At 39.0% G+C, this 24,907-nt stretch overlaps 1 protein-coding gene across 1 annotated transcript in view; it reads right to left on the reverse strand.

The window, feature by feature from the left end:
• Positions 1 to 955: 955 nt before the first annotated feature.
• TRPC4 (transient receptor potential cation channel subfamily C member 4) overlaps positions 956 to 24,907 on the reverse strand; it is a 103,632-nt gene continuing 79,680 nt past the window's right edge. The window contains exons 5-10 of the mRNA XM_086481906.1: positions 17,265 to 17,578; positions 14,798 to 14,993; positions 12,899 to 13,093; positions 6,120 to 6,161; positions 4,203 to 4,292; positions 956 to 1,672 (exon numbers count right to left, since the gene is read on the reverse strand). Coding sequence (XP_086338032.1) covers positions 956 to 1,672; positions 4,203 to 4,292; positions 6,120 to 6,161; positions 12,899 to 13,093; positions 14,798 to 14,993; positions 17,265 to 17,578 — 1,554 coding nt within the window. The remainder of the gene's footprint in view (positions 1,673 to 4,202; positions 4,293 to 6,119; positions 6,162 to 12,898; positions 13,094 to 14,797; positions 14,994 to 17,264; positions 17,579 to 24,907) is intronic.

Below are 24,907 nucleotides of genomic sequence, written 5' to 3' on the forward strand. Positions count from 1 at the left end.
AATTGCCATAGTTTTCCAAGTACTCAGTGGATCATTTTATGTTTGTTTATTCCTGAAGTATCTTTCTCTTAGCAAATACGAGTGTATTGTGAAGGCAAAAGCTAATGAGCAGTTGAATATTAAAGTGCATAGGTTGTCCACATTTGGAAAAACGAATGGTTGAAAAAGCACTAGCTGTTGTGATCACGGATTTCCAGGGAGTAATCCTTTATCAGTTTTTAGCAAGACACAGATATTTCTTTTACTATAAGAAACAATTTTTTACACTCTTCAAATCCTGTAAATGCATTTCTAACAATGGTATCAGGACAGTGATAACCCTCTTGCTGGGAGGGAGAAGTTGTAATTAAATAATCAAATAGACTGATCTTTCATAATTTACAGGTATTCATATTCCTTCAATAAATAAAAGAATATACTTTATCTTTTGATTTGATATAGCTTTTGAAACATATCAAGTTCCTAGCAATTTAAATAAATGATTCTAATAGCTTGACATGAGTTATGCTGACAGGAGCCACTTATGATTTTCATGGTGCCCAGAATCTTTTAAGAATCTACAAAGTTAAATAAAGGCTTACAAGTCTCTTAAGCTACTTTTTATTTGCATAGAAAAATATTTGTCATAGGAGTCAACTATCATATGAGACAAATTGCATTTGTTGTAATTGAAAAAGATAGCTAAAAAGTTTCTGTGGGTTATTGCAACAGTACAAGAATACAAGATGCTTCCATTTATTAAAAAATGTAAAACAAATCGTGAAAGCTAAAGCAGGCTACAAAACAGAAGTTCCCAGTATTATCTTTCTCTTGACTACTATCTTACAAGATCATGTGCCACAGTTGAGTACTATAAAGTGTAATTCTGCATTTGCTAATATAATTCTTAAAACATCCCCCCCCCCAAAGCACTATGCAAAATATATATATTTGTAAATGCTTCCTCCTGTAAGCATCACAACCTCGTTATCACATAATCACCCTGATAAATAGTTTCCTGTTTCTCATCGCAGTCACAGCTAATGTCCAACTCCTTGCCCAGCTGATCCAGAGGTGTGGCTGGTTCTGAGTTCTGTAACTCCATTTTCTCTGTTTCCGAAGCACAAATACTTCCCTCGCCCTGTGAATCCGAAGAGTCACTGTTATTTTGTGACTCAGCTAACACGCATTTTTCATCAGGACTTTGGATGTTTAATTCACAGTTCATGGTCAGTTTCCCCTCTTCCAGTTCAGCAGTTTTCTCACATTGTTCTTCTGCCTGTTGACGGGAAACTTCTTCCGAAACGGTGTATATTTTATTTGTACTCTGCTCCACAGAGTTTGTTTTTGATCGTCTGTGAAATAACCCGAAATTTTTTATGTCTGTTACAAAATTCACACGCTTTTGTTTCTCCTTAGTGGACTCTGACACCATCATTGCTGAGCCATTGCTTACATTATGTGCTTCAGAGGCAACAGTGGCTGATCTTGGGTGAATCATCGTTGTTATGTCAAAAAGGCTGAAGGTCTTTTTCTTTCCTTTCTTGTTTCCTTCACTCTCACTATTTTCTTCATTTTCTGACAGAGAGGCAGAGTCTTTGTTCATCTTTGCAGTCTGCAAATTAGTCAGCTTGCTTCCTTTTAACAAACCAAGGACTTCAAAACGAAAGCTGGAAATATCTTGTTTTAACTCCTAAAAATTAGGAAGAAAGATGAAACATGAGAGCATGAAAACTAATTTGACTTTTCCTCTTGTAATTAAAAAAAAAGAAGAAAAAAAAAAGGCTTACGCTAGGGATCAGTAATAAACTCCACCATCTGGATAACAAGTAACCTCTTCAAGGTGCTTTGCAGACTGTCTAATGGATCTTTCAGGTGACACAGAAAAGTGATCAGCAATTTTATCAGAGGAAACTTCAGAGGAAATGTGCCTTAGCCTAGGCTACTCATAGAAATCACTGACAGTGGTGCAGGAAGGAGCACAGACAACTTGAAGACCTACAACCAATTTGCTAGACAGTATTATCCTATCGTGATAACAGCATTTTGATGAGCTGTCAATATCATCCCTTACACACACACACACGCAGGGACACATGCATGCACAAGGCAGAAACATGTCTGAATGCTTCCCAGTGAGTAGCAATGCAGGTAGGACTTCATGCATTTCCACTAAACGTTTGGCAGCTAGGAGCTAAGTCTGAGCTAATCATTGCAGGCTGCTTTCAGCCAGTGCAACCTTTTTCTCTTAAAGGCCTACCTCAGAAGAAGGCACTTTGCCTTCAGGAGGTACCTATTTCTCTGCATTTTCTCTAAAGTGATAATCATAGAATCATGGAATCATTTGGATTGGAAAAGACCTTTAAGATCATTGAGTCCAACCCTAAATGAAACACTGCCAAGCCCACCACTAAACCATGTCCCTAGGCACCACTTCTATGCATCTTTTAAATACCTCCAGAGATGGTGACTTAACCACTTCACTGGGCAGCCTGTTCCAATGCTTGACAACCCTTTCAGTAAAGAAATTCTTCCTAATATCTAATCTAAGCCTCTCCCAGTGCAACTTGAGGCCATTTCCTCTTGTCCTATCACTTCTTACTTGGGAGAAGAGATTGAACCCCACCTCACTACAACCTCCTTTCAGGTAGTTGTGGAGAGTGATAAGATCTCCCCTTGCCCTCCTCTTCTCCAGGCTAAACAATCCCAGTTCCCTCAGCTGCTCCTTATAAGATTTGTGCTGTAGACCTTTCACCAGCTTCATTGCCCTTCTCTGGACACACTTCAGAACCTCAATGACTTTCTTGTAGTGAGGGGCCCAAAACCGCACACCAGTGCCAATTACAGTGGCACAGTCACTTCCCTACTCCTGCTGGCCACAGTATTTCTGATACAAGCCAGGATGCTGTTGGCCTTCTTGGCCACCTGGGCACACTGCTGGCTCATGTTCAGCTGGCTGTCGACCAGCACCCCCCGGTCCTTTTCTGCCAGGCAGCTTTCCAGCCACTCATCCCCAAGCCTGTAGCGCTGCATGGGGTTGTGGTGAACCAAGGGCAGGACCTGACACTTGGCCTTGTCAAACCTCATACAGTTGACCTTGGCCCATCAATCCAGTCTGTCCAGATTTCTCTGCAGAGCCTCCCTACCCTCAAGCAGATCAACACTCCTGCCCAATTTGGTGTTGTCTGCAAACTTATTGAGGATGCACTTGATCCCCTCATGCAGATCACTGATAAAGATATCAAACAGAACTGGACCCAATACTGAGCCCTGGGGAGCACCACTTGTGACCGGCTGCAAAATGGATTTAACTCCATTCACCACCACTCTTTGGGCCTGGTCATCCAGCCATTTTTTTACCCAGTGAAGAATCTACCCATGCAAGCCATGAGTAGCCAGTTTCTCCAGGAGGATGCTGTGGGAAATGGTGTCAAAGGCTTTACTGAAGTCCAGGTAAATAACATCCACAGCCTTTCCGTCATCCACTAAGTGGGTCACCTTGTCATAGAAGGAGATCAGTTAGTTAAGCAGGACCTGCCTTCCATTAACCCATGCTGACTGGGCCTGATCACCTGGTTGTCTCGTAAGCACCTCGTGATGGCACTCTAAATGACGTGAATGAAGTAATAATGACACAATTAGCTCAGGCTCTGGCTGTATCTTCTGCATGTATAAGCTGAGGCAGATGAGTATCAATTTGAACGTTTGGAGTTTGAGGCACCAATAGTAACAAAAATGTTCAATGCTAGAAATGCACAGTGATGGATGTAAATGTTGTGATACATATGTCTATGTTTACTTCATCTATGTCAAATAGAAATATTTGACCACTTGTTTAAGCTTTCCATCTTTTAAGTCATAGAAAAGTAGTTCTGTATAAAAATAAATGCACAGCAGCACTCTATAGCAGAAAAAACTTATTTCCTAAGGTGTTGAAACTATTGGCATCTTGCTTTAGCAAATATGTTTTTACACACTCTTAGTCCTATTTTGGTGTCCCCTTACATGGGCACAATTCAAACTAGCTGATAAACTGATTACTGCTTCAGCTAATGATAGAAGACTTGCTGGAGTCCATGTACAAAACTATCTCTGTGTGGTCCATCAGGACACAGACACTGCAAGCTACATGCTACCTGAACAACTGAGGAGTGTGAGAAGTATTCTTCACAGTCTTATAATATCCTACTAAATCACTTATAAACATACAAATAAGTGCATACCTTAAAATTTTCTTCTGTCAGTCCTTCCTCAGTTTTGGCATCTCTTATCATTGCTGCAACATATCTCTTGACCAGATTTCTCATAACTTCCTGAAAATATAAAATATTGTGTTAGTTTTCTTGATATTAGTTACTCACTCACTAATTAGTCATTACACTCATTGGGCCTGCTTGGGCTTCTTTGTGCTTTAGGAACATGACAATAAATATACAAACCTTAGACCTCCTTGAAAATTTGTTCTGCTTTTCAATGGAAAGTGCTGATATTAATTATCCTGGAAGGGCTGTACTGCATTTGACCAAAGGTGTGTCTCATGCCAGTAACATGCAGTCTGACAGTGAGCAGTTGGTGATGCCTCATGAGGAGTGTAAGTCTAGTGTGGCCGTATAACTTATTTTCAGCTATACTCTCCCAAGCCTCCTGCGATGTGAGATTCAGGGACATTCTCAATCAGAAATGATAGCTGTAGTTTTAATGGGCTGTGACAGGTTGTCCTATATGTTTCGTACTCACGTAAACTTTCAGCATCCACAAATCCTCTGTCAATGCATTCCACAGTATAGCTGGAATAAGATTCCATTTAGGGTTTTCTTTATTTTTAACCTGCTCTCTGATAGTTGTCATTGTTTTCTTCTGCTTCTAAGAATCCTAAAGTTATTTAGGTTGGAAGAGACGCCTGGAGGTTGTCTGATGCAGCACAGGGCCATGTCCAACCAAGTGCTGAATATCTCCAAGGCTGAAGATGCTGAAGCCCCCCCAAGCAATTTTTTCCAATTCTTTACTACCCTCACTGTGATGATGATTTTCCTTACAGAATTTCCTTTCTTGCAACTTCTGTCCATTGACTTCTGTTCTTTTGCCATGCACCTTCAAGAAAAATCTAGCCTCTTCTTCTCTCTAACCACCCATTATGTTACTGAAGACAGCAGTTAGATCCCCCTTAACCTACTCCAGCCTGAAATCCAAGCTTCTCCTTTTATGTCAGCCCTCTAACCATCTTGGTGGCTCTTTGTTTGATTCCTTCCAGTTTGTTAATATGTCTTTTGTGGCGAGGGGCCCAAATCAAGACACACTGCTCCAGATACTTACAAGTGTGGGCTGGAAGAGAATAATCACTTCCCTCAAAGTGCTGCCTACAGCCTTACTAATGCAGTCTAGTATGTGTGCCTGGTATTCAGTTTGTGGATAGATGGTAAACAGCTGCTCTGTGTTCATCTTCCCCATGATTTTATAGATCCCTGTAGTACTTTCCACAGCTGTCTCTTTTTGAGGTTGGAAAAGTCCTAGTTTACCTAGTCATTTCCCATATGGAAATCCATTAATTACCGAACCAAGCTCACATCTTGTTTAACTTTCAGCCCTTTTAACACAACAAAAATAGAAAAGAAATCTGAAAATTATTCCTTGTGCTACAATAATCTCAAATAACCAGAGGCTGAAGCAGAAACGATGGAAGAGAACAGCTTACAGGGGATCTAGGCAGAGGGGTTATTAAGGGATAGGAAGTTGTCTATGGGCGACCAGAGGCAGAGAGATGGAAAGTAGGTTCTGGTGGAGCATGTCAGTGAGCTGCACATATGATTCTGATGAATCTCAGCAGGGAGGTGGGACTATGTGTTTGGTTTTTTAAAGGCAATTCATGTTACAGTGGGCAAAATACTCGTTAGTATACTATTGCTCCAGGAAATATCCTTTTGCACCCCAAAAGTAGACAACCCTACTTCTCAAATGCTGTTGGCGGAACACCAAAAATAGTATGCTTATTTGCTGAGGATGAAATAAGTATGCATTTTGTGGGTTTTCTTCTTTTTTTTTATTTTGCTTTCTCACTAAATTCTTCTTTTTTTTTTTCCCTCATGAAGATATTTTGGAGGCATAGAAAAATAATTGCCCAAAAAATAAACATGTGCCTGTACCTGGTATTGATGATGTCTTCTCAGATTGTCAGCTGCACGTCTCTGAAAAAAAAGAAAAGAAAAGAACAAAAAAACATTATTCCCTGTCTGGTAGTAAAATACTTAGAGCATAGCAAAACAGCAGGTCTGTACAATATGTGGAATCTAGCAAGCTCAGAGAGATGGTTCAAAGTCTGTTGAAAAATGGCAGTGCTTGAGCAAAGCCTGTCATTAGCTTTACAGAAGGGAGAATGTTGTTATTGGAAAGACAAAGTGGATTTTCTGCATTTTCATCAATGTGCTGCTATTCCAGCACTGGCATGGATGTGGTGGGGCAGTCAGGTCTCTGTTTGCAGAGCCCCAAAGTCACTGATCTGAGCTAGAAGGGGAACGATGTGATTATGTAACTCACTTGCCCAGACTGAAGAGTATTTTACTGAATTGAGAAAAGCTTAGCATAAGCATGTTGTTAGCAAGACACTTGCTATGGCTTCTAATGCCTCATTTAAGATAGAGCTCACAAAAACCTGCACTATTAAAGGGAAAAATTCCTGCTTAGTTCCCTGTTAAAAACACTTGGTTTCAGAGAGAGGTATGGAAGAAAGAAACTAAGCTTGAAATACAGAGTTTGGTGTTGATAAGGAGGTAGGGTAAGAGGGATAGTAACTCTGAAGAGGAACAGCAAAAAGAAGTGTGGTAGAAGGAAAGCATGGATTGATTTCTTGTTTGTGACTAATTTGAAGGATGCAGTAGCTGTGCGGTTGGGCTTGGCAAAAAATAATAGAAAGAGGAAAATCATTATTTCCTAACTGCTCTGAACAGGCACTGTGGGATAGGGCTTTATAAATAAGCATCTTGACTTCAGTATTTTTCCAGATCCTGTTTCTGTATTAATGCCTCGTCCAAAGAGAAGATGGAAATTCCTTGTGTTGTTTAAGGGTGGAGTGACAGGCTCGCCTGCCCACCGCTGGGGCCAGAGGGGGCAAGGCAGCCATGGGAAGGCCGATAAGTTCCCACCGCCTGTCTTTAGCCACTTTCAAAAAAAAAAAAAAAAATAAAAAAAAAAATCTGATTTTTCGCAGTTGACCACACGATGGAGATGTTTCATTCCTGCTGAGAGAGCAGTAAGGGAGTCCGTGGCTAACTGAGCCCTCAACAACAGATCTGACTCGCAGGTAAAGGGAAAAACACTTTAAGGTGTAACTGAAACACTTCAGTTCAGGTAAAGCTAATAACTCCCTCAAATAAAACAAATGCTGATTCTTGTCTTGCAGAATAGTTCCTGCAGTTGCAGTCTGCTCTGCTTTATTTTGCAGTGAAAAGTGAACTAAATAGATAGGTTTAGTGCTGTACTCATAACAAGAAATAGCTAAATAAGATTTTTTTTTTTTTTTTTTTTTTTTTTTGCAACCGATTCTGAAACCCACAGAACCAGAGGCTGTGGCTTTTTCACTCAACGCAATGGCAACAAATGCAATTTGGGAAGACTATGTAATCAAATTTCTTTGTGTAGTAACATATCCAGAAGACTTCTACTGTACTTAACAATTATTTTCTATCCATACCACTGAGAAGCTGAAAAAGAATGCATTTAATGGTGTGTTTTCATACACAGACACATACATACTGCACAGGGAATTATGCATACGCACAACCTTTCGAAGTTATTACCCTCATCAGTTATCTATGTTTAAGTGTTCAGATTCAGTCTCCAGCTCATAATTGTGTTTTGATTCCTTCTGAAAACAGAATGAATCTTCACCTAAACACATCTGAAAATGAAGCTATTCACTATAAATAAAATGGCATTAACATTCATATTGTCCTTACTTGGTTCTCAGACAGCCTGCTTTTCTCTGTCAGGTCATGGTCTAATTTGTGGTTGTTCAAAATTTGTTTCAAGTAACTGCTGTGATATGTGCATGAAGAAGTGTTGAAAACTATGGCTGACATAGGGCTAAAAGTTAAATCTGACTAAAAACAGCAACAAGGGAAGAAACACTTCTGATGATAATGTTGCATGACATCATGAAATTGAAGGGGATACTTTTATCACTTTCCAAAGGAGGCACTAATATCTTTCAGGAAGCTTTAATAGTAGTTCTATTAATAGCGATAATTATTTTGGTATCCTGCTTATGCCATTCCTAGTAATTTGCATTGTTTGGAAGAATAATCTCTTTAGCAGTCAAAAATCTGATAAAGTTAAATTACTTCTTTTGAAGTGTTTTATCAAGATGATATCTTTAATAAAGCAGTAATTCAAATTTAATATCTGCATTTGTCCTCAAACTGCTTAGTGATAAAGGTGCAGAAAATGTAAAGATTATCTGAAGTCATGGGATATATTCCTCATCTTGAATAGAAGCATCTCATAAAAAGGGTAAGAAATCTGTGCTGACAAAGAGGTTTCCCCATGAGATGATCCTTGGCTATACAACAAGCACTCCAGACTACTGATTTCCATTCCAGGTGGAAGGTGTTATTTCTTCACTCAATTTTCAATAACGCACATTACAGAGAAAATACAAAATACTTACATTGACTTAGGAGTTGCATTATTTTCCACATGGAGAACAAAGAATAGGAGAAGGGGAAAGGACATTTTCTCTGACAAATGATAATAATTATCATGTAGGTTGCTTGGAAAAATGGCATAAAAATCTGTATAGCTAGAAAAGAGGTAACTGTTTATCTAAACATCAGATGCACACACACACACAAAACCCAAACCAAACCAAAACCAACATACCGAAGATATCCCTGACAATCATTTCCATTTTCTCCTCTGAAATACTTAAAATTATAGGTCACTTTTTGGTGACTGATCAGACATAAAGTGGAATGTAATTTGAGGAAAATAGTACAATTTATTCCAGGGGCATTGGGGTTTCTTTTCTTATGTCTTTTTTGAAATAGTAGTGGAGTTCTGATGGCCAACAGGAGTAGTCTTGAGACACCCCAAGGCCTTGAGAAGTTAGGAAAACTTCAGCCTAATCAATAGGATTATATTACTAATCTGGTTTTTGCAAAGGTGAGCTGACACAGCTGACAAAACCACTATATGTGTATATATATATATATATATATATATATATATAAAAAGCAGCACACACTGTTATTTCAGAGTTTTAACTGTAGGAGATGCCTTGTGGTAATTGTTAAAGAGGATGCTGCATACCTGGGATATGTCAAAATGACAGAAAATAAAAATGCGTTGAAATCTGAATGGTAGAAGATCTCTGATTAATACCAGAGCTGAAGTACTAGTAATTCACATGCAAGCATCCTGGCCTTCCTTTATCTGTGGCTGCGGCTAGAGAAGCTGCCATCAGCATGGCTGAGCAGTGTGTTGCTCTGGAGAAAAAACCTGCCCCTTGGAAAAGCTCCCCTTTATTCCACCATCCACTGCTTCAGCTGTCCCAGAACAACAAAGAATGGCAGAACCACAGAATTGAAATCCAAGGAGAAGTAAATTAATCACCTCTCTTCAAGGGCATCTCACTTTCCTGCAGACCCTGTTCTTTCCCATGATAGCTTTGTTATAAGCAGCACTGTAGATGGTCCTCTCAAGCAATCATGCCATAATTATTTCTACTGACATTTTTCTTCTTCATACAAGCCAGATAAATCCTTTCACCAGCATATCTACTGTAAACTAGCCTGACTCTGAACCCTTTCTTTAAAAGTTCTGCCTGCATATAATGAACTTTCAAGTGTACACATATATATTTTTTTACAGTGGATTCTTAGTGACACATTTAATATGTCCTTGATTCATTCCTAGCTCATGATTCCTGGCTTTATGGTACTAAGGTTTCTTATGCAGATATCATGCCTGATCCTTGAAAAATGCTAGGTTCAACAAGATTCTGTCTATCAGCTGTTTTGTACCCTCGAGCACTGACTCAGCCTTTGGATGCATGCTACTGCTTTTTCTACTGGAAAACACCACAGCACGTCACTGCTGATTAGAGCTTCCTAACAGGAAAGTTAGCATTTAGAGGTTTCAGAACAATACGTTTTGAAATCTGAGTTCTGCCTTACAGAAAACATGTCATCCATAGAACCATACAGTGCATTCATATAGCCAATGTAAGAAAATGAGCCTGAAACTGAGTCTATAGTGGTTTTTCTGCAGTACTGGTCATAGGGAAGGAATCAGAGTTCATAATGCAGGACTCAGAGAAAATAAGTAGGTCCCAACAAAGCTTATCTTGTAGCTCTGAGGCCAGAGTTATTACAGGGGAGATTCCAGTAAGCTGGAGTCAGAGAGCTGTCATCTGAGATCCCTGAACAAAAGGCAACGAAAACTCTTCGTTTCCCTCTGGTTGAAAGGGCATAGAGGTCCCAAATTTAATTTGTGATGCAGTTTGTTGGCACAACTGAAAAAGTTCTGGGAACCCGAGGCTGAGCTGTGGGTGATGGGAGTAAGTTTTTCAAAATCAGAAAGCAGTGCATTGCCCCAGGACAGACTGTGAGATCACCATGGTGTTCTCTGATGACTTAACCTCTTGGGGAAAATCCAGGAACAGTGTCTGGTTTACACTCTGACGGGTATGGACAGATTTCCTAATGTGGAAATCGGAGCACATCTTATCCCATTTTGGAGCTTGGGTGCATAACTGGGCCTAGAAATTGTAAAATGTTCCACAGTCAGACAGCCCTAATAGAGCTTCTGTCATAGCTGAGAAGCTAGCTGAAGAATTTTGTAATTTTATGAAATAAGAGGGGAAAAAAAAGGAAAAAAATCCCTTACTCAGGATGGAAAGCCTGACAGAAAATATTGTCCTGAAGGTTTTGGTGGGATGTATAAGGGTATTCTGGATCTGTCTCAGTCAAACAGGGATATTGTGTTAACCAACCCTAGATCCTCAGCTGCTATACACTGGCATCACTCCATTGATTTTAATATCACTCTATCAGTTTACACTAGCTAATCATCCCTATCAAATGTTTAGCAAATGCCTAGAAGCATTGCCCACTCTCCCCCGCACACAAGCACATCACTCTCTTGATTTTCTCTTTCTAACAAAACCTCACAGTTTTTCCTCCTGTTGGTCTCTGTATTTATTCTTTCCCTTGCTAGGTTACCCAGTGAAGTTTTATTCTTGAAATTCTTCATCATTCATGCTAGTTCACATCTTTTGTTTTTATTTATCTGAATAGAAGGTCTCTCTTCACTGCTTTTCTTATAATAATTTTAGTGGGGTTTTTTCAGCATCTCTTTCTTGTAGTCTATTACTGGTTTGTTTCTATGTCATCCTCATATTTATAGGCTTCCTTTTCTGGATGTTTCTTTCCTATCTACAGGTACGATAGCTAAGTGAAGCATATTTTGCTTTCACAAAGTAGTTACTGGTCAACAAGATCAGGATATTGCAATAAGCCTGATTAGAAAATTTCCACAAGTAAGACAAAATCCATTCATCAGCTTACGAATTGTGAATTAGTTTTGTATAGCCCTCTTCCTCTTTATTGTATGTCTGTACACCATTTGAACTTGTTCATCCAAGTATATCTGGCAATTAAAGCGAATGCCAGGATATGACAGGAGAATATGTAGGAAAAGCTTATCTTTATTACTCATTTCTCAAGAAACTGAGAAGAAATACAAAGAAAAGGTCGATAGGGTAATGGTCCAGCAAAGAATTGTACTGTATTCCCTGGCTTCTTTGAAGTGAATGGAAGTTTTGCTACTGGGGTCAACAGCATAAGGACTATACCCTTTCTTCTTGCCCTTACCCACACATGAAATTCTCACACTCTCACAATGCTTTTCTATCTGAGTTCCTAACAGACTTGAAAACATTTATATTCACCAAATCCCTATGGTATAGGGAAAGTGCCATTATCCACATTTTACGCACAACAGTTTAGGTTGGAGTTGGCTAAATGCAGTCTAGTTACTGAGGTACTGACTTGCTCACTATGGGAAATGCAGAAAACATAACTACAGAGATTTAGTTGATGGGTTAGGTTGTTGTCTGGATATTTCCTCTGAAAATATAGAAAAACTGTGCTGCTTAGTGAGGTATCTCAACTGGATAAAGCTTGGAGGAAAAAATTCAAATCTGCTTTACCCACTGCAGCTACAGGGGAAAGTCTGTGGCTGAAATATTACACAAGCATCTGCTGAATCCAGGTGCAGGACTATTCTTGCTCCTCTTGTGTGTCTTTTCCAGAAATTTCACTGCTGATCAGCACTATTAGAATAGGGTACCAGTCTACCAATTCTGAACTAACTCTACCTGTAAATTCAAGTAAACAATTCCAAGTAAACGCTGTTACCTTTCAAAATGTATCCTTTAATGGCAAGAGCTTTTGGTAAGAATGCTTTTATAATAAACCCAGTTCGTTACATGGGGAGAGAGAGAGAGAGAGAGAAAGAGAGAGAGAATATACCATGACCAATACTTTGTACACAAGTCTGTGGTTCATGACATGTCAATGATACTTGAGCTGTGACACTTGAGCTAGAGATCATCAGCTACACCTCTGGGACTGCCAGAGAAGTATACACATTTGATCTCTCGTATTTGTATTGCTTTTAATCTTTCTTGCACTATCTGTAGATGAGACACAGTCATGGTTCTTATTGTCATTGCACAGGAATATGATGATGCTTTCTCTTCAGTCAAATACATTGACATGAATTTAAAAAATAAACATTCTCTGCTAGAATTATTCTCTAACTCACATGCACGTTATCTGATGGTTTGGGTGTTCTGTAAGGCTGAGAAAGACTCATCTATATACCAAAGAGGAGTACTACAGGCAGAGTAAAACACAGGACTTACCCCTATTGTTCCAAAACTTTCAGGCTTTCTTCTTATTTTCTTTTTGCAAAGGTGTCTCCATAACCATTTGATCAGATACCACAGAGACTTTGGGCTTGGTATGACATTAAAAGGAGTGGGCAAAGTTCCTCCTTCTTCAAAGTAACTCATCCAGAGTTTTGTTCGAGCAAACTTCCATTCAATGTCTGCATGATCCTGCACACAAGAAACACAACATAAGCACAAATGTTGCTGTAATTAAGGAGGTGAAAAAACATCTACAAAAATCTGAAATCCTAAAACTAGAGCAACCCTGAAATACTAATGAATTTTCTTTTTAAAATACTGGCATCTTCTTTTGACAGAAGGTCTTTAACACAAAGCAAGCTAAGCTGCTTTACTTCAGTAAAGAGATATTAGATATGTACAGTATATATCCACTTTCAACATTTCCTTCCTTGCTACAGGGTTTTAAATAATTAAAAGTCTTCCAAACAACAATGGATAATTACAAGCAGAAAAATGCTACATTTTTGGAAGTGATATTTTGTTATAATAGCAGCTCATCATTATTCCACATAGATCACTCTAATTACTCTACTGCATACCAGCTTCAACAAGTCTGAAAGTCTCATGCACTCTCTTAGTAATTGCCAGCCCCAGAAAATCACATAGGTTATCCAACAAATCACGAGGCTACTTAAAAGCATTGAGTATCTATTTTTCCTCCTACTTCAGAATTATATATTTGGCATAGGTTATTATTATTATTATTATTATTATTATTATTATTATTATTTTAATTTGAAATTTTCTGTCTTCTGGAGTCTATATAATACTATACAATTTTGAAAAGTTTGAAAAAAATGAAAACTGAAATTCATGGAAAGATTGCTAAATCCTAGCAGCTGAACAAAAAATTTAAATCACTAATATCAGATTTGGACAACAAATATAGTAGCCAAGAACTTAAACTACAAGTCTAGTGCCAGCCTTTAGTATTTAGCTATATACACAGTAATCAAAACAGTAATTTAGAAGTTGTAGTAGGAAAGGTATTCTACCTGCAGTCTGAATTTTTTTGAATGATAGTATGTTGTGATATTGTGTACCAGACTTTACCAACTAGCATTATATAAACACATGTAGTCAGTATTTCTTTTGTGGAAAAACTTGTAGCTTCCAGATTAGAAAAAAGGCATCTTTTAAAATCTTGAGACTGTGAATCTTTCCTTTATTTGTTTGCTTTCTGCATGATCATATTTCAACTATCATACAATGAAGTAGTGTTTATTTTCATTAGTCTCCTCAATAGATAGCCAAGAAATAAAAACAAGCCAATACCTCTGATAACGATAAAGTCAGTTTTCATTAAAGGAGAAAAGAGGACATTGCTGAATGAGAAGTCATGACCTTTTGTTTGAATTGCTAATGAGTCCAAAATTGTCCATGAAACATGGGCATCCAATTTCTATTAATTGTATATAAAAGCTATATAAAAATCAAAAAATAACAGCCTTTTAAAGGTTAATAAATATAGTGTATTAAAAATAAAGCAGAGACAGAACAACCTTTGGCAGAGTTTCTTTCTCAGGAGAGGTCCTGCACAGTGCAGCTTGGGCAGGGCTGTAGCCCATGTCACTTGCCAGAGGCTTCAAGACTCCCTTCTCAACCCCTGAGATGGCTTCTGCAGCAGGGCCATCTCTCCCCCATTCAGTGTTGTGGGGAAATTCCCCTTTGCTCAATCCAGCTGGGGTCTGGTTTCTGTGTCTTTCCAGAACAGTGCAAAAGAATTAGAAGAAATCAGAGAATTTGTCCCAATATCCTGTCTGTAAAAAAGTTTTACTGCCAGAAAAATAGGAGGTAGGAACAGAGAGAAGTTATATATTATAAATGACCTAAGGATAAGGAAAAACTTACAGCAATAAGTTGGTAAGAATTATTCATCATGGCTATAAGCATGTTGAGAAGAACAACCAGAGAGATTACATTATAGGTACCAAACATGGTGGCCCCAACAAATTCAGTAAATTCATGCCTTGCTTTCACATTGGTCACATAGAGATTGATGAGTCCAAATATAGACCAGAATAATGACTGCAGCGTTTCAAATAATCTGAAAAACAAAACCCAAAAGGAATAGCTGTATAATAAGAATACATGTACTTTTCAGATTGTTCAGTTTTTCCCCAAACACACAAAAGTCCTTGACTTGATTGAGATTAATGATATTTATCACAATAGAGGCAACATATATGGAATATCTTTCTAGTGAAACAATGGCTTAATATTTCAAATCTAACCCTCTATATATATAATACTGAACCTATAAATAAGCCTGCAAGTAAAAGGCTGATTTTAATTCAAACTTCTGAGGGATAAATATAGTTTTACAGATCTTATTTTGGATACCTACCTTTGAAGTATTTTGACCCTTTGCCTTGACCGTAGAGGGTAGAATAAGGATCCAAAAGTAACTCTATGATTGTGTTTCACCAAGATGTTAAAACAATTATGGTATCCTCATACCTACTTGGAGTTGTCAGTTTGTGCAATTTCTGATTTGTGTTGAGAGTCATTGAGATAAAACAAGTTGTATAATTAGAAAGATATTATTATCATTAGGGTATGTTTTGTTTTGCAAAGAATGGAGTCATTAAAAAGACAAACATGCTGCTCTCAAATGAAACTTGTGCTTTTATAACTAAATTATATGATGTGCCCTTAGCGAAGTATGGGATAATAGCTAGGAAGCTAAATTAACAATAACCAACTTTAAAAAAATGTTCTGCAACTAGATAGCTTGACACAATTTCACTTTTGTACAATGTCAGCTACACTATAGTGTCATAAGCATGGGCCCTGGTTAGACCCTTTGCCCCTGAAAAGTTTGGAGCAAAATTTTCTGCTTGTCTAGTCCTATCCTATATCTTGGGACTAATCAGAGTGAGCTTTCAACATGTCCTCCCTCCTGTTCCTTCAACTTGGCACCAGAACCAGGTTACCTGGACAGGATGCGTGGGCCACCAGTTCTGTCCCCACTGCACCCAGAGCAGGGAGGCTGCTGAACTGCTGGGACTTACACTACCCCGCGCAGTCCTGCGCGATGGGACCCACTGTCCAGAACTGGGCAAAACTTAACCCTTCAGCCCTTTCCCACCATGCGATATCATGCCTGAAATGTAACTTTGTTGTGCAATCCAGTACAGTGCTGCCCTACAGATATACCTGAGAGGGCAGTACGCTTTTACTTATAGAAACAGTAGGTCCTGAATCTCTGCTTCTGTAGTATAGTGTATATGAGTGCTAAAATACTGCTCTGGAGGCTTTTGTATGGTTTACACTTGTCTGAGCACAAATTGAACAAGGAGTATTCTCCCCTGCTCACAGCTGCAGAAAAGGCTCATAACGCATCATGGTTTGCCTTGACACCATCTTCTGTCATTAGTACCAGTAGTTACCCACTATTTCCCAGATGCATAATATTGCTCCTCTCAGTGTTCAGTTCTGAGAAAGTTCCTTGTGCTTTTCTGTTCAGATCACTCAAAATTTAGACCTGCATGAGATGTTAATAACATGCAAGATAAATATGCTGTGCCTGAGAAAAGTAACTTGATTAAGATGATATAAAAGGTGCTACTTTTATGGTTTTATTTACTTTGAGAAGGAAGCCATTGGTAACAAATATATTTTAAAAAACACCTGAATTCATAGAAGGTATCAGGGAACAGGTATTTATAGCAGAGTTTGATTCAGATTGGAAGTTGAAAAGACGAGATAGAGAATTAGTATTCATTTGGTAGTGTTTGGTACTATACATGAACTACAGAACAGAGTGAAGTAAAATTTATTTTTAAGTGAAAGAAAAATCAATAAACTTTAAACCAGAAATCAGAATACACTATTTGATCTTGTGGAGTAGATTCAGTCAGTAGAAATTTGGACTGAGTGTTTTTCCCGCCTTGGTTTATCACATTGACAAGGAATCTTCATGTTTTAGTACACCAAACTTACTTTATGCCTGCAAGTAGACATGGAAGAAATGCAGAGTGACAGCTGCCTGGATAAGCAAGCTCAGATCTGGTAAGCTTTTTCCCTTAATTCTGAATATGTACTTTCTAACGTCATGTTATTTTCCCCTCCTCTTTATTTTATCTTTTTATCTTTTGAGATATCTTGATTTGTACAGACTTCACTGTGGTATGGGATGAAGATTATTACAGAGTGATGCAATTATATTTTTTTAACTAGAGTAGTTCTAGATATGTCTGTCAGGACACAACTGTAATGCCAATAGAAAACAGACAGGCTCTTCCTTGTAAACAACATCTCAGTGATTAAAATATTGGGGGCAGGGGAGTAGGATAGAAATAGATCAGCCACTTACGTTGAAAATGCATTATTCTGCTTTTCACATCGTATTCCTTTGCAGTTGCCCTGTTCATTTGTCTCATAGTAGAAGTAGAGCTGGTTCAATCCATTTGCAAAAGCTAGCAGCACAAGGCAGTATATGAAAAGAAACTTCAAAATATCCAGCAACATTCTTCCTAGAGATATCTGCAGAGGTCCCAGGTGAGAATTTGCAGTGAATAATGAGATCAAGCGTAGGGAGCTAAAGATGTTTGCAATTGCAAACAGGGCCTCAGCCACCAGGGTTGGATGCCACATGTCCCAGCTCTCCCGTGGAACTAACCCGCTATACTGAAAACAAGCAGAAAGGAAGAAATTACTCCTCTACTTTTATGCATTAACAAGTATGTCAGTTGCTTTATAAGCTGTCAATTAATTTGCACATAGCACAATAAAACTAAACGTCTTTTGGAAAGCAACATGTCTTCAGGAGAGTTTTTTATTCTAGCAAAACAAAAAATGGGCAGTACCCACGTCCTTGTCCTTCATTTTTATCTGCAGGATGGTCTATGCTTTCTAGTCTTTTTGCCTGCGTTTTGCATTTGGTTATAATTTCCACAGTAGCAAAACCAAGTCTAACAATTATGACTGAGAGTAAAAGGATCAGTTTTTGAAAACTTGGCTTTTTAGAGTTATAGAAAAAGTCAGCTGTGTAATCAGGTACATTATTTCTTTGGAGAACAGCGATGATATGACAACGATGGATAGAAACCCACAAGAACTTTGGTAAGTTGGAAGAAAATGTTTAATCAACAAATAAGTATATTGCTTAATCACTAACACTGGACCAATGATGAAAAAGCTCTCTATTAATGAACCATGGCAAATTGCTTGTGTGTCTTATTACCAAAGAGTCTGATCCCTGGAACTGTGACTCTTTACTGTTCCAGCTCTAGCCATCTTGGAAGATGAAAGATATTACTTTGAACTGAGGTTTAACTGCTGTGGCAGACTCATTATTATTTATTTGGTCTCACTAATTTGTTTTACAGAACATACCAGAGGACAGAATCTATGCTATGAAGCACTCTAAAAGGATGGGATAATACAATATGAAGCAGATTTCAAAAAGGGACTATGATGCAGTCTGTATTTACCTACTCTACGCCACCAAGATGCATCCTTCAGAGGTGCTGAGAACGCCCTCAGTGAAGGGGTCTCTTCTGTGTCACTGGGGCCAGATGAAACAACATGGCCAGGCATCACAACACTTCCCCACCACACTCACCCTCCAAGGAAGGTGACTGCTCTCAAAGTGGTCTAAGACCACCTGAGCAACCTGAACATACATAAGTCTATGAGACCTGATGAGAGGAATCCCAGAGTCCTGAGGGAATTGGCTGATGCAGTTGCCAAGCCACTCTCCATGATATTTGAAAAGTCATGGCAGTTAGGTGAAGTCCTTGGTGACTAGAAAAAGAGAAACACTGCGCCCATTTTTAAAAAGGGTAGGAAGGAGGATTCTGGGAACTACCAACCCATCAGCCTCACCTCTGTGCCTGGCAAGATCATGGAACAGATCCTCCTAGAAGCTGGGCTAAAGCACGTGGAGGACAGGGAGGTGATTTGAGACAGCCAGCATGACTTCATCAAGGGCAAGTCTTGCCTGACCAACTAGTGGCCTTCTATGATGGAGTGACTACATCAGCGGACAAGGGAAGAGCCACAGATGTCATCTGTCTGGCCTTCTGTAAGACCTTTCACAGAGTCCCCCACAACATCCTTCTCTCTAAATTGGAGAGATATGGATTTGATGGGTGGAGTATTGGGTGGATAAGGGATTGTCTGGATGGTCACATACAGAGGGTAGTGATCAATGGCTCAATGTCTGGATGGAGATCAGTGATGAGTAGTGTCCCTCAGGGACCCATATTGGGACCAGCACTGTTTAATACTTTCATCAACAACATAGTGGGATTGAGTGCACCCTCAGCAAATTTGCATATGACACTAAGCTGAGTGGTGTGGTTGACATGCCTCAGGGATGAGATGCCATCCAGAGGGACCTTGACAAGCTCAAAAGTGGGCCCATGTGAATGTCATGAGGTTCAATAAGGCCAAGCGCAAGGTCCTGCACCCGGGCTGGGGCAGCTCCCAGTGTCAATACAGGCTGGGGGATGAAGGGATTGAGAGCAGCTCTGTGCAGAAGGACCTGGGGGTATTGGTGGACGAAAAGCTGGACATGAGTTGGCAATGTGCACTTGCAGCCCAGAAAGCCATCCGTACTCTGGGCTTCATCAAAAGTACTGTGGCCAGCAGGTCGAGGGAAGTGATTCTCCCCCTCTACTCTGCTCTGGTGAGACCCCATCTGGAGAACTGCGTCCAGCTCTGGAGTCCTCAGCACAAGAATGACATGGACCTGTAGAAGCGGGTCCAGAGAAGGGCCACAAACATGGTCAGAGGGCTGGAACACCTCTCCTATGAGGAAAGGCTGAGAAAGTTGGGGTTGTTCAGCCTGGAGAAGACAAGGCTCTGGGAAGACCTTATTAGCAGCCTTACAGTACTTAAAGGTGGCTTATAAGAAAGATGGGGACAGACTTTTTAATAGGGCCTGTAGCAAAAGGACAAGGAGTAACAGTTTTAAACCAAAGGAAAGTAGATTCAGACTAGATATAAGGAAGAAATTTTTTACAACAAGGGTGGTGAAACACTGCCACACGTTGTCCAGAAAGATGGTAGGAGCCTCATCCCTGGAAACATTCAAGGTCAGGCTGGACGGGGCTCTGAGCAACCTGATCTAGTGGAAGGTATCCCAGCTCACTGCAGGAGGGTTGGACTAGATGACATTTAAGGTCCCTTCCAACCCAAACTATTCTATGATTCTCTGATTTTATGATTCAAATTGCAGATAGGAACTGGGCATTATTTTGGACAGTGCTAGATGGCACAGGACCCCACCACACCAGAGCTGCTCTAACCAACCGGTAGTGCAGGTGAGACAGTCCCAGATCCTGACATCAACCCCTGGAACAGTTTTATTTACTTATATACAAGCAGCCATAGCATCTGATAGTCTTGTCAATTTGGTGATGAGAACTGCAAAACGAGAATAATAGTCCATTGAAGAGTTAAGAATTACTCAGCCTTACATTTCAACCATCAGTGACATTTGTTCTCTACAGAGTATGGAATTAAATTCAGACCTGCTGCTGTCATAGGTCAGTACTCTAGACTATCCTCTCCCTAACGATCATGCTGTAAAATCAAGTCTTACTGAATTTGACACTGTAGCTCCAAGTGAGATGCTATTCTGCCTCGTCTGCTGTTGCCCTTCAGTTCAGTTCTGACTGATTCAAGATCAGTGATGAACTAACAGGCAGCAGAAAACAGAACCGATTTAGCAGAGACATCAGCTAAGAGATAAAAGCAAGAAGAAAATGAAGAAGAAAAAAATTTCCGTGTTTATTGAGAAAAGAGACACCAGAACTCCTCAGCATGTTTTCTATAACACCTTTCTTTGAATAGTATTATACACTACATTACTGTGAATTCTGATGGCACTTTACAACCCTGATATGTACCTATTAAATAACTGGGAACAACTGTCAGTACAAGCAAAGATTAGGTGTTTAACAGTACAGTACATGCTCAGATTAAGGAAAAGTGCACAAGGTGTGCTGGGGGAATAAGGTAAAACAATGAAAAAATTTAAAGAAGATATTTGAAACTAAGAAGGATGGATTTTTTGGTAGAGAATCAGAAGCATCCAACTGCAGATGTATTTTAGATGAAGGCAAGTAGTGGCAGATTCCATGGAAGTTAAATAACCAGGGGGAAAAAAATGTCTAAGGTTCTGAGAAAAACATGGAACTACACTACACTGAATAAGGATAGCATATGATACAGTAAGAGAACAAGGATTAAGTTAAACTAATTAGGTGTGAATAACCACATTTGTGCTCTGTCACCTCCTTTTACAGTCAGAAAAGAAAAATGGGCATTTCGAGAGTAGTAGGAAAGCAGATATCCCAAACAGGTCAGATGAGTTACTCTTTAACTTTCTCTGTTGCTCCTCATTGACTATTGTTGTAGGGGAGAGGTTATCTTATAGTTGTGGTCTGACAAAATGTATCCAGTGTCACCTTTTCTAGAGGAGATAAGGTTAAGGAGAAATGTGAGAAGAAAAGACTTTATCTATAACATTCTGGATTGAGACACAAAACTGGCGTGTTAAAACAGTCAGGAAAGATCAAATGACCCCTTATGTGCAAAAGGGAAATCAAAGGCACGACCGTGGTATTTCAGCTTAACTGACTCTGCCTTTCTTGGGCCCAAGTGCTTCCCACGTGTGTGGATACAATGCAAAAGGTCTCATGGTTGTAAGCAGAGAGTGAGGGCTGTTATTTTAGTTTGAAGAGAATGGAAGTACTTGGCTGAGAAATAGTGATAAAGGTGAAGGCCTGAGAATTAAGTTTGGAAATGATCTGTGAAATATACTAGCTGAAAGAAAACAGCAAATAATATAAAGAAGATGACGAGTATAAAAGGGCTCTGACAACAAAACCCGACTTACTCCACTGACGAGAGGATGCTGAAAACAAATCTCAAAATATCAAAGCAGGGCCAGGAAAACAATGAAGTGCACATGTGAAAAGGAAAAGAAAGCAGAGGAGCAAAAAGACTACGAATATTAAAACCAGAAAAGAGTGAAAATATGAAAAAAAGAAAAAACTGCATTTTAGGACAAAACAACCCAAAACATGCAGAAGTGAAGTGTTTGTTCTCTCTATCATGCTTGTTGATATTCTTCTGTTCTATGAAGAAGAAATAAATGGTTATTGTTCTGGGAAATGGAAAGTGGTAAGAGCAAATATAGCAACACTGAGCTTGTTGTAAATTATGATGTTGATATTTTCAGTCTTCCTTCAATATTTTCTGACCCTGATGAATTTCTGTCCTCACTTCAAATGCAAACACAACCTCTTGACATGTAAAAAAGCCAACCATAACTTAATGTGATTAACTAATACCTCTCATTGGCTTGTTGAAGGAAATGTACATGGACATCAATGGAAAATTAAGATGCACAGAAAACAAATTAAGCAGCATATAAACAGAATATTTTCAAGACAAACACAGGGAGTACAAGATGAATAATTCTTGATCCTTACTCAAAGGAATTTAAATGCAAATCTAATATCAGAACCATTTTTGAGAAAAAAAAAGCTGAGTGATCACTGTTTTCCCATGAAAACAAAAATCATGAACTGTAGATCCCACAAAAGCACCAAGAGAAATCAAACAGACATCTAAGTCAGGCTACCTGAATGTTTAATGGGCTGTTGGACCTTGGTCAAATGTGACCTCCTTGTTTCTGATAACAAAAAAGAAAAGTTAAATAAGATCCATTTTGGGAAAAGTACCTTAAAACCTTTCCTGAAAGGTCATACACAAGTGTGAACTCTTCCTTTTTCAAAATGTATGTCCCAATCTTTGCAATCATTGTGCTGAATTTCAGAGCAGCGGTAGGAAGAGGACAGGAGGAGCTTTAAAACAGTATTTGCACTGAGGAATAGAGTTTATAATTTTTTGGGGAGGGAGAGGTGTTAATCCTCCTATGTATATGGTCTGTGAATCTGGTGAAACATCAATCAAAGCCACATTACAATGCAAACATATAAGATGTAAGCTTTGGCAGAACTGGTGGCAGAAGAGAAATATAAACTTATTTACTAATGAACAGAGTAGATTTGACACAGTGATCATTAAGCCAGTAAACACTGAGAAAAATAATGTATTTTTAGTTACTTTTTAGAGTTCTTGTCTGTTTCCCTACTAGTTTTTTATGTCAGTGGCTGAGACACATAATCAGTAATATGAACTCGCATGCGATTTCTAGCAGAATTGGAAACAAGCAGCACTAGCTCCAATGTTTAGGTTTAACAAATATTTAAGATAAAGCAAGCAGGGTCTGCACATAAGTTGGCACTGCACCTAACTTCATGCATCAGTACAAAATGAATCTTCCAAAACCATAAAAAACACCATTTTTTTCTTAGAGCACAATTTCTAATTGTATTTATAACCCTCCATCAAAACACATGTGTTGCTTAAAATCTCTCATCTTGTACTCTCATAAAATATGTGACAATGCACTCTTTATAATGACACTATTTATGGTGGAGACAGAATTTTCAGCGGATATACTGGATAATTTAAAAAGACCTCACATGTTGATATTCATTCAGAGACAAAAAGCATAGCCCTTTGAAAAATATGAGATGTACTCATTTTATTTGAATACTGGCAATGAAACAGATAACTCTGAGTTATCTTAGCAGTTCTTATCCTGAAATTACACTCTTTGGTGTATTTTACACTATCCTATCAGCTGCTGTAAATAGTATCCATCTGCTTAACTGCTGTGTCAGTCAGAGAGCCTCAAATGGGCAATAAACATTATGTTTTTCTCTGGAAACATTTATCACACAGGAGAGTAGTACAAGGACACTCTCATAACTTTATTCAAGTGAGTTGGTTAAAATGTTTTCTTAGGTGGCTTGAGCTGATTCATAGATGGTAGAATACATCTAAGAACTGGGGTTATATTTTTGATTCAATAAATACAGAAAAGCTGTGCTTTAGAAAAACCTGTCTTGCAAGGTTTAGGAAATGAAAATAAAAGCTTTACATCAAAACATACTAGTTACATTTGTCATCCTCCCAATCTCATCTGGCATAGGGGTGAGGAACTCTGTTGTAGGTATTTGAAGGAAATGGGGCTGGGTATTAAATTACACTTGCATTACTCTTGTCGTTACATCATCATGTGTTTCAATTGACTACCACAACTGAGGCCCTTTTAAGGAACTAACAGGTATTTGGGTGCAACATTGCACACAAAAAACCACACACAGATAAATATAATAGCTGCAGAACCGAAGTGTTTTATGCACTGTGTTGATTATGATTGGCATGCAAGCACTAATTTGGAGAGTAATGGATGTACATTATCCAAAATACTGTCACCTTGGAATCTGATTACCATAACCAAGCTGTCTGGGAGATGAAAGGATTATAATGTCTTCTAATTAATATTATTCTAAAGTGAATAATTGTCCATCTCCAATGCTTTGGAAATATGCATTTTCAATGATCTGCTCACTTTGTTACATGGACAGTGAAATGGCTATTTATTTTCCAGTCACTTTATGCTAAGACATCCTTGTGTGTAAAAAAGGCATTTCATGAGCTTTAAATGACAGCTCTCCTCACGCTTCTGAGCATCTTGCAGGCAACGCCTCCAAATTTCTTTGAGTGAGAAGATTTCCAAAGGTTTGCAGCCAGAGAGCCAGTACACCAGAAACCTTCTGTCACAGGAGGAAGCTGGTATGTCAACAGATCACAGGTGTTTCCTCTTCCCTGCCCCTGATCGAGTGACATGTGGACCCTTGTGAACAGACACAAGATGATATAAATTAGAGGTTCCTGTGTTCCTCTATACTTATGGCAGAGCTGCAGCAGGAACAACTGCTGTTTGAGGATAGGGAGCTGTAACCAGCTACTTGACACCTGCCTCCTCTTCTTTTCCCAGCCAAAGGGATCTTGGCAGAGGAGAGACTCCTTCCATGCATACAGGGCAGCTGGTGGCAGGGAACTTGAAACAGCTGAAATACAATG

Source organism: Leptosomus discolor, chromosome 1 (genome assembly GCF_034619465.1).
Source record: "Leptosomus discolor isolate bLepDis1 chromosome 1, bLepDis1.hap2, whole genome shotgun sequence".
NCBI lineage: Eukaryota > Metazoa > Chordata > Aves > Leptosomiformes > Leptosomidae > Leptosomus > Leptosomus discolor.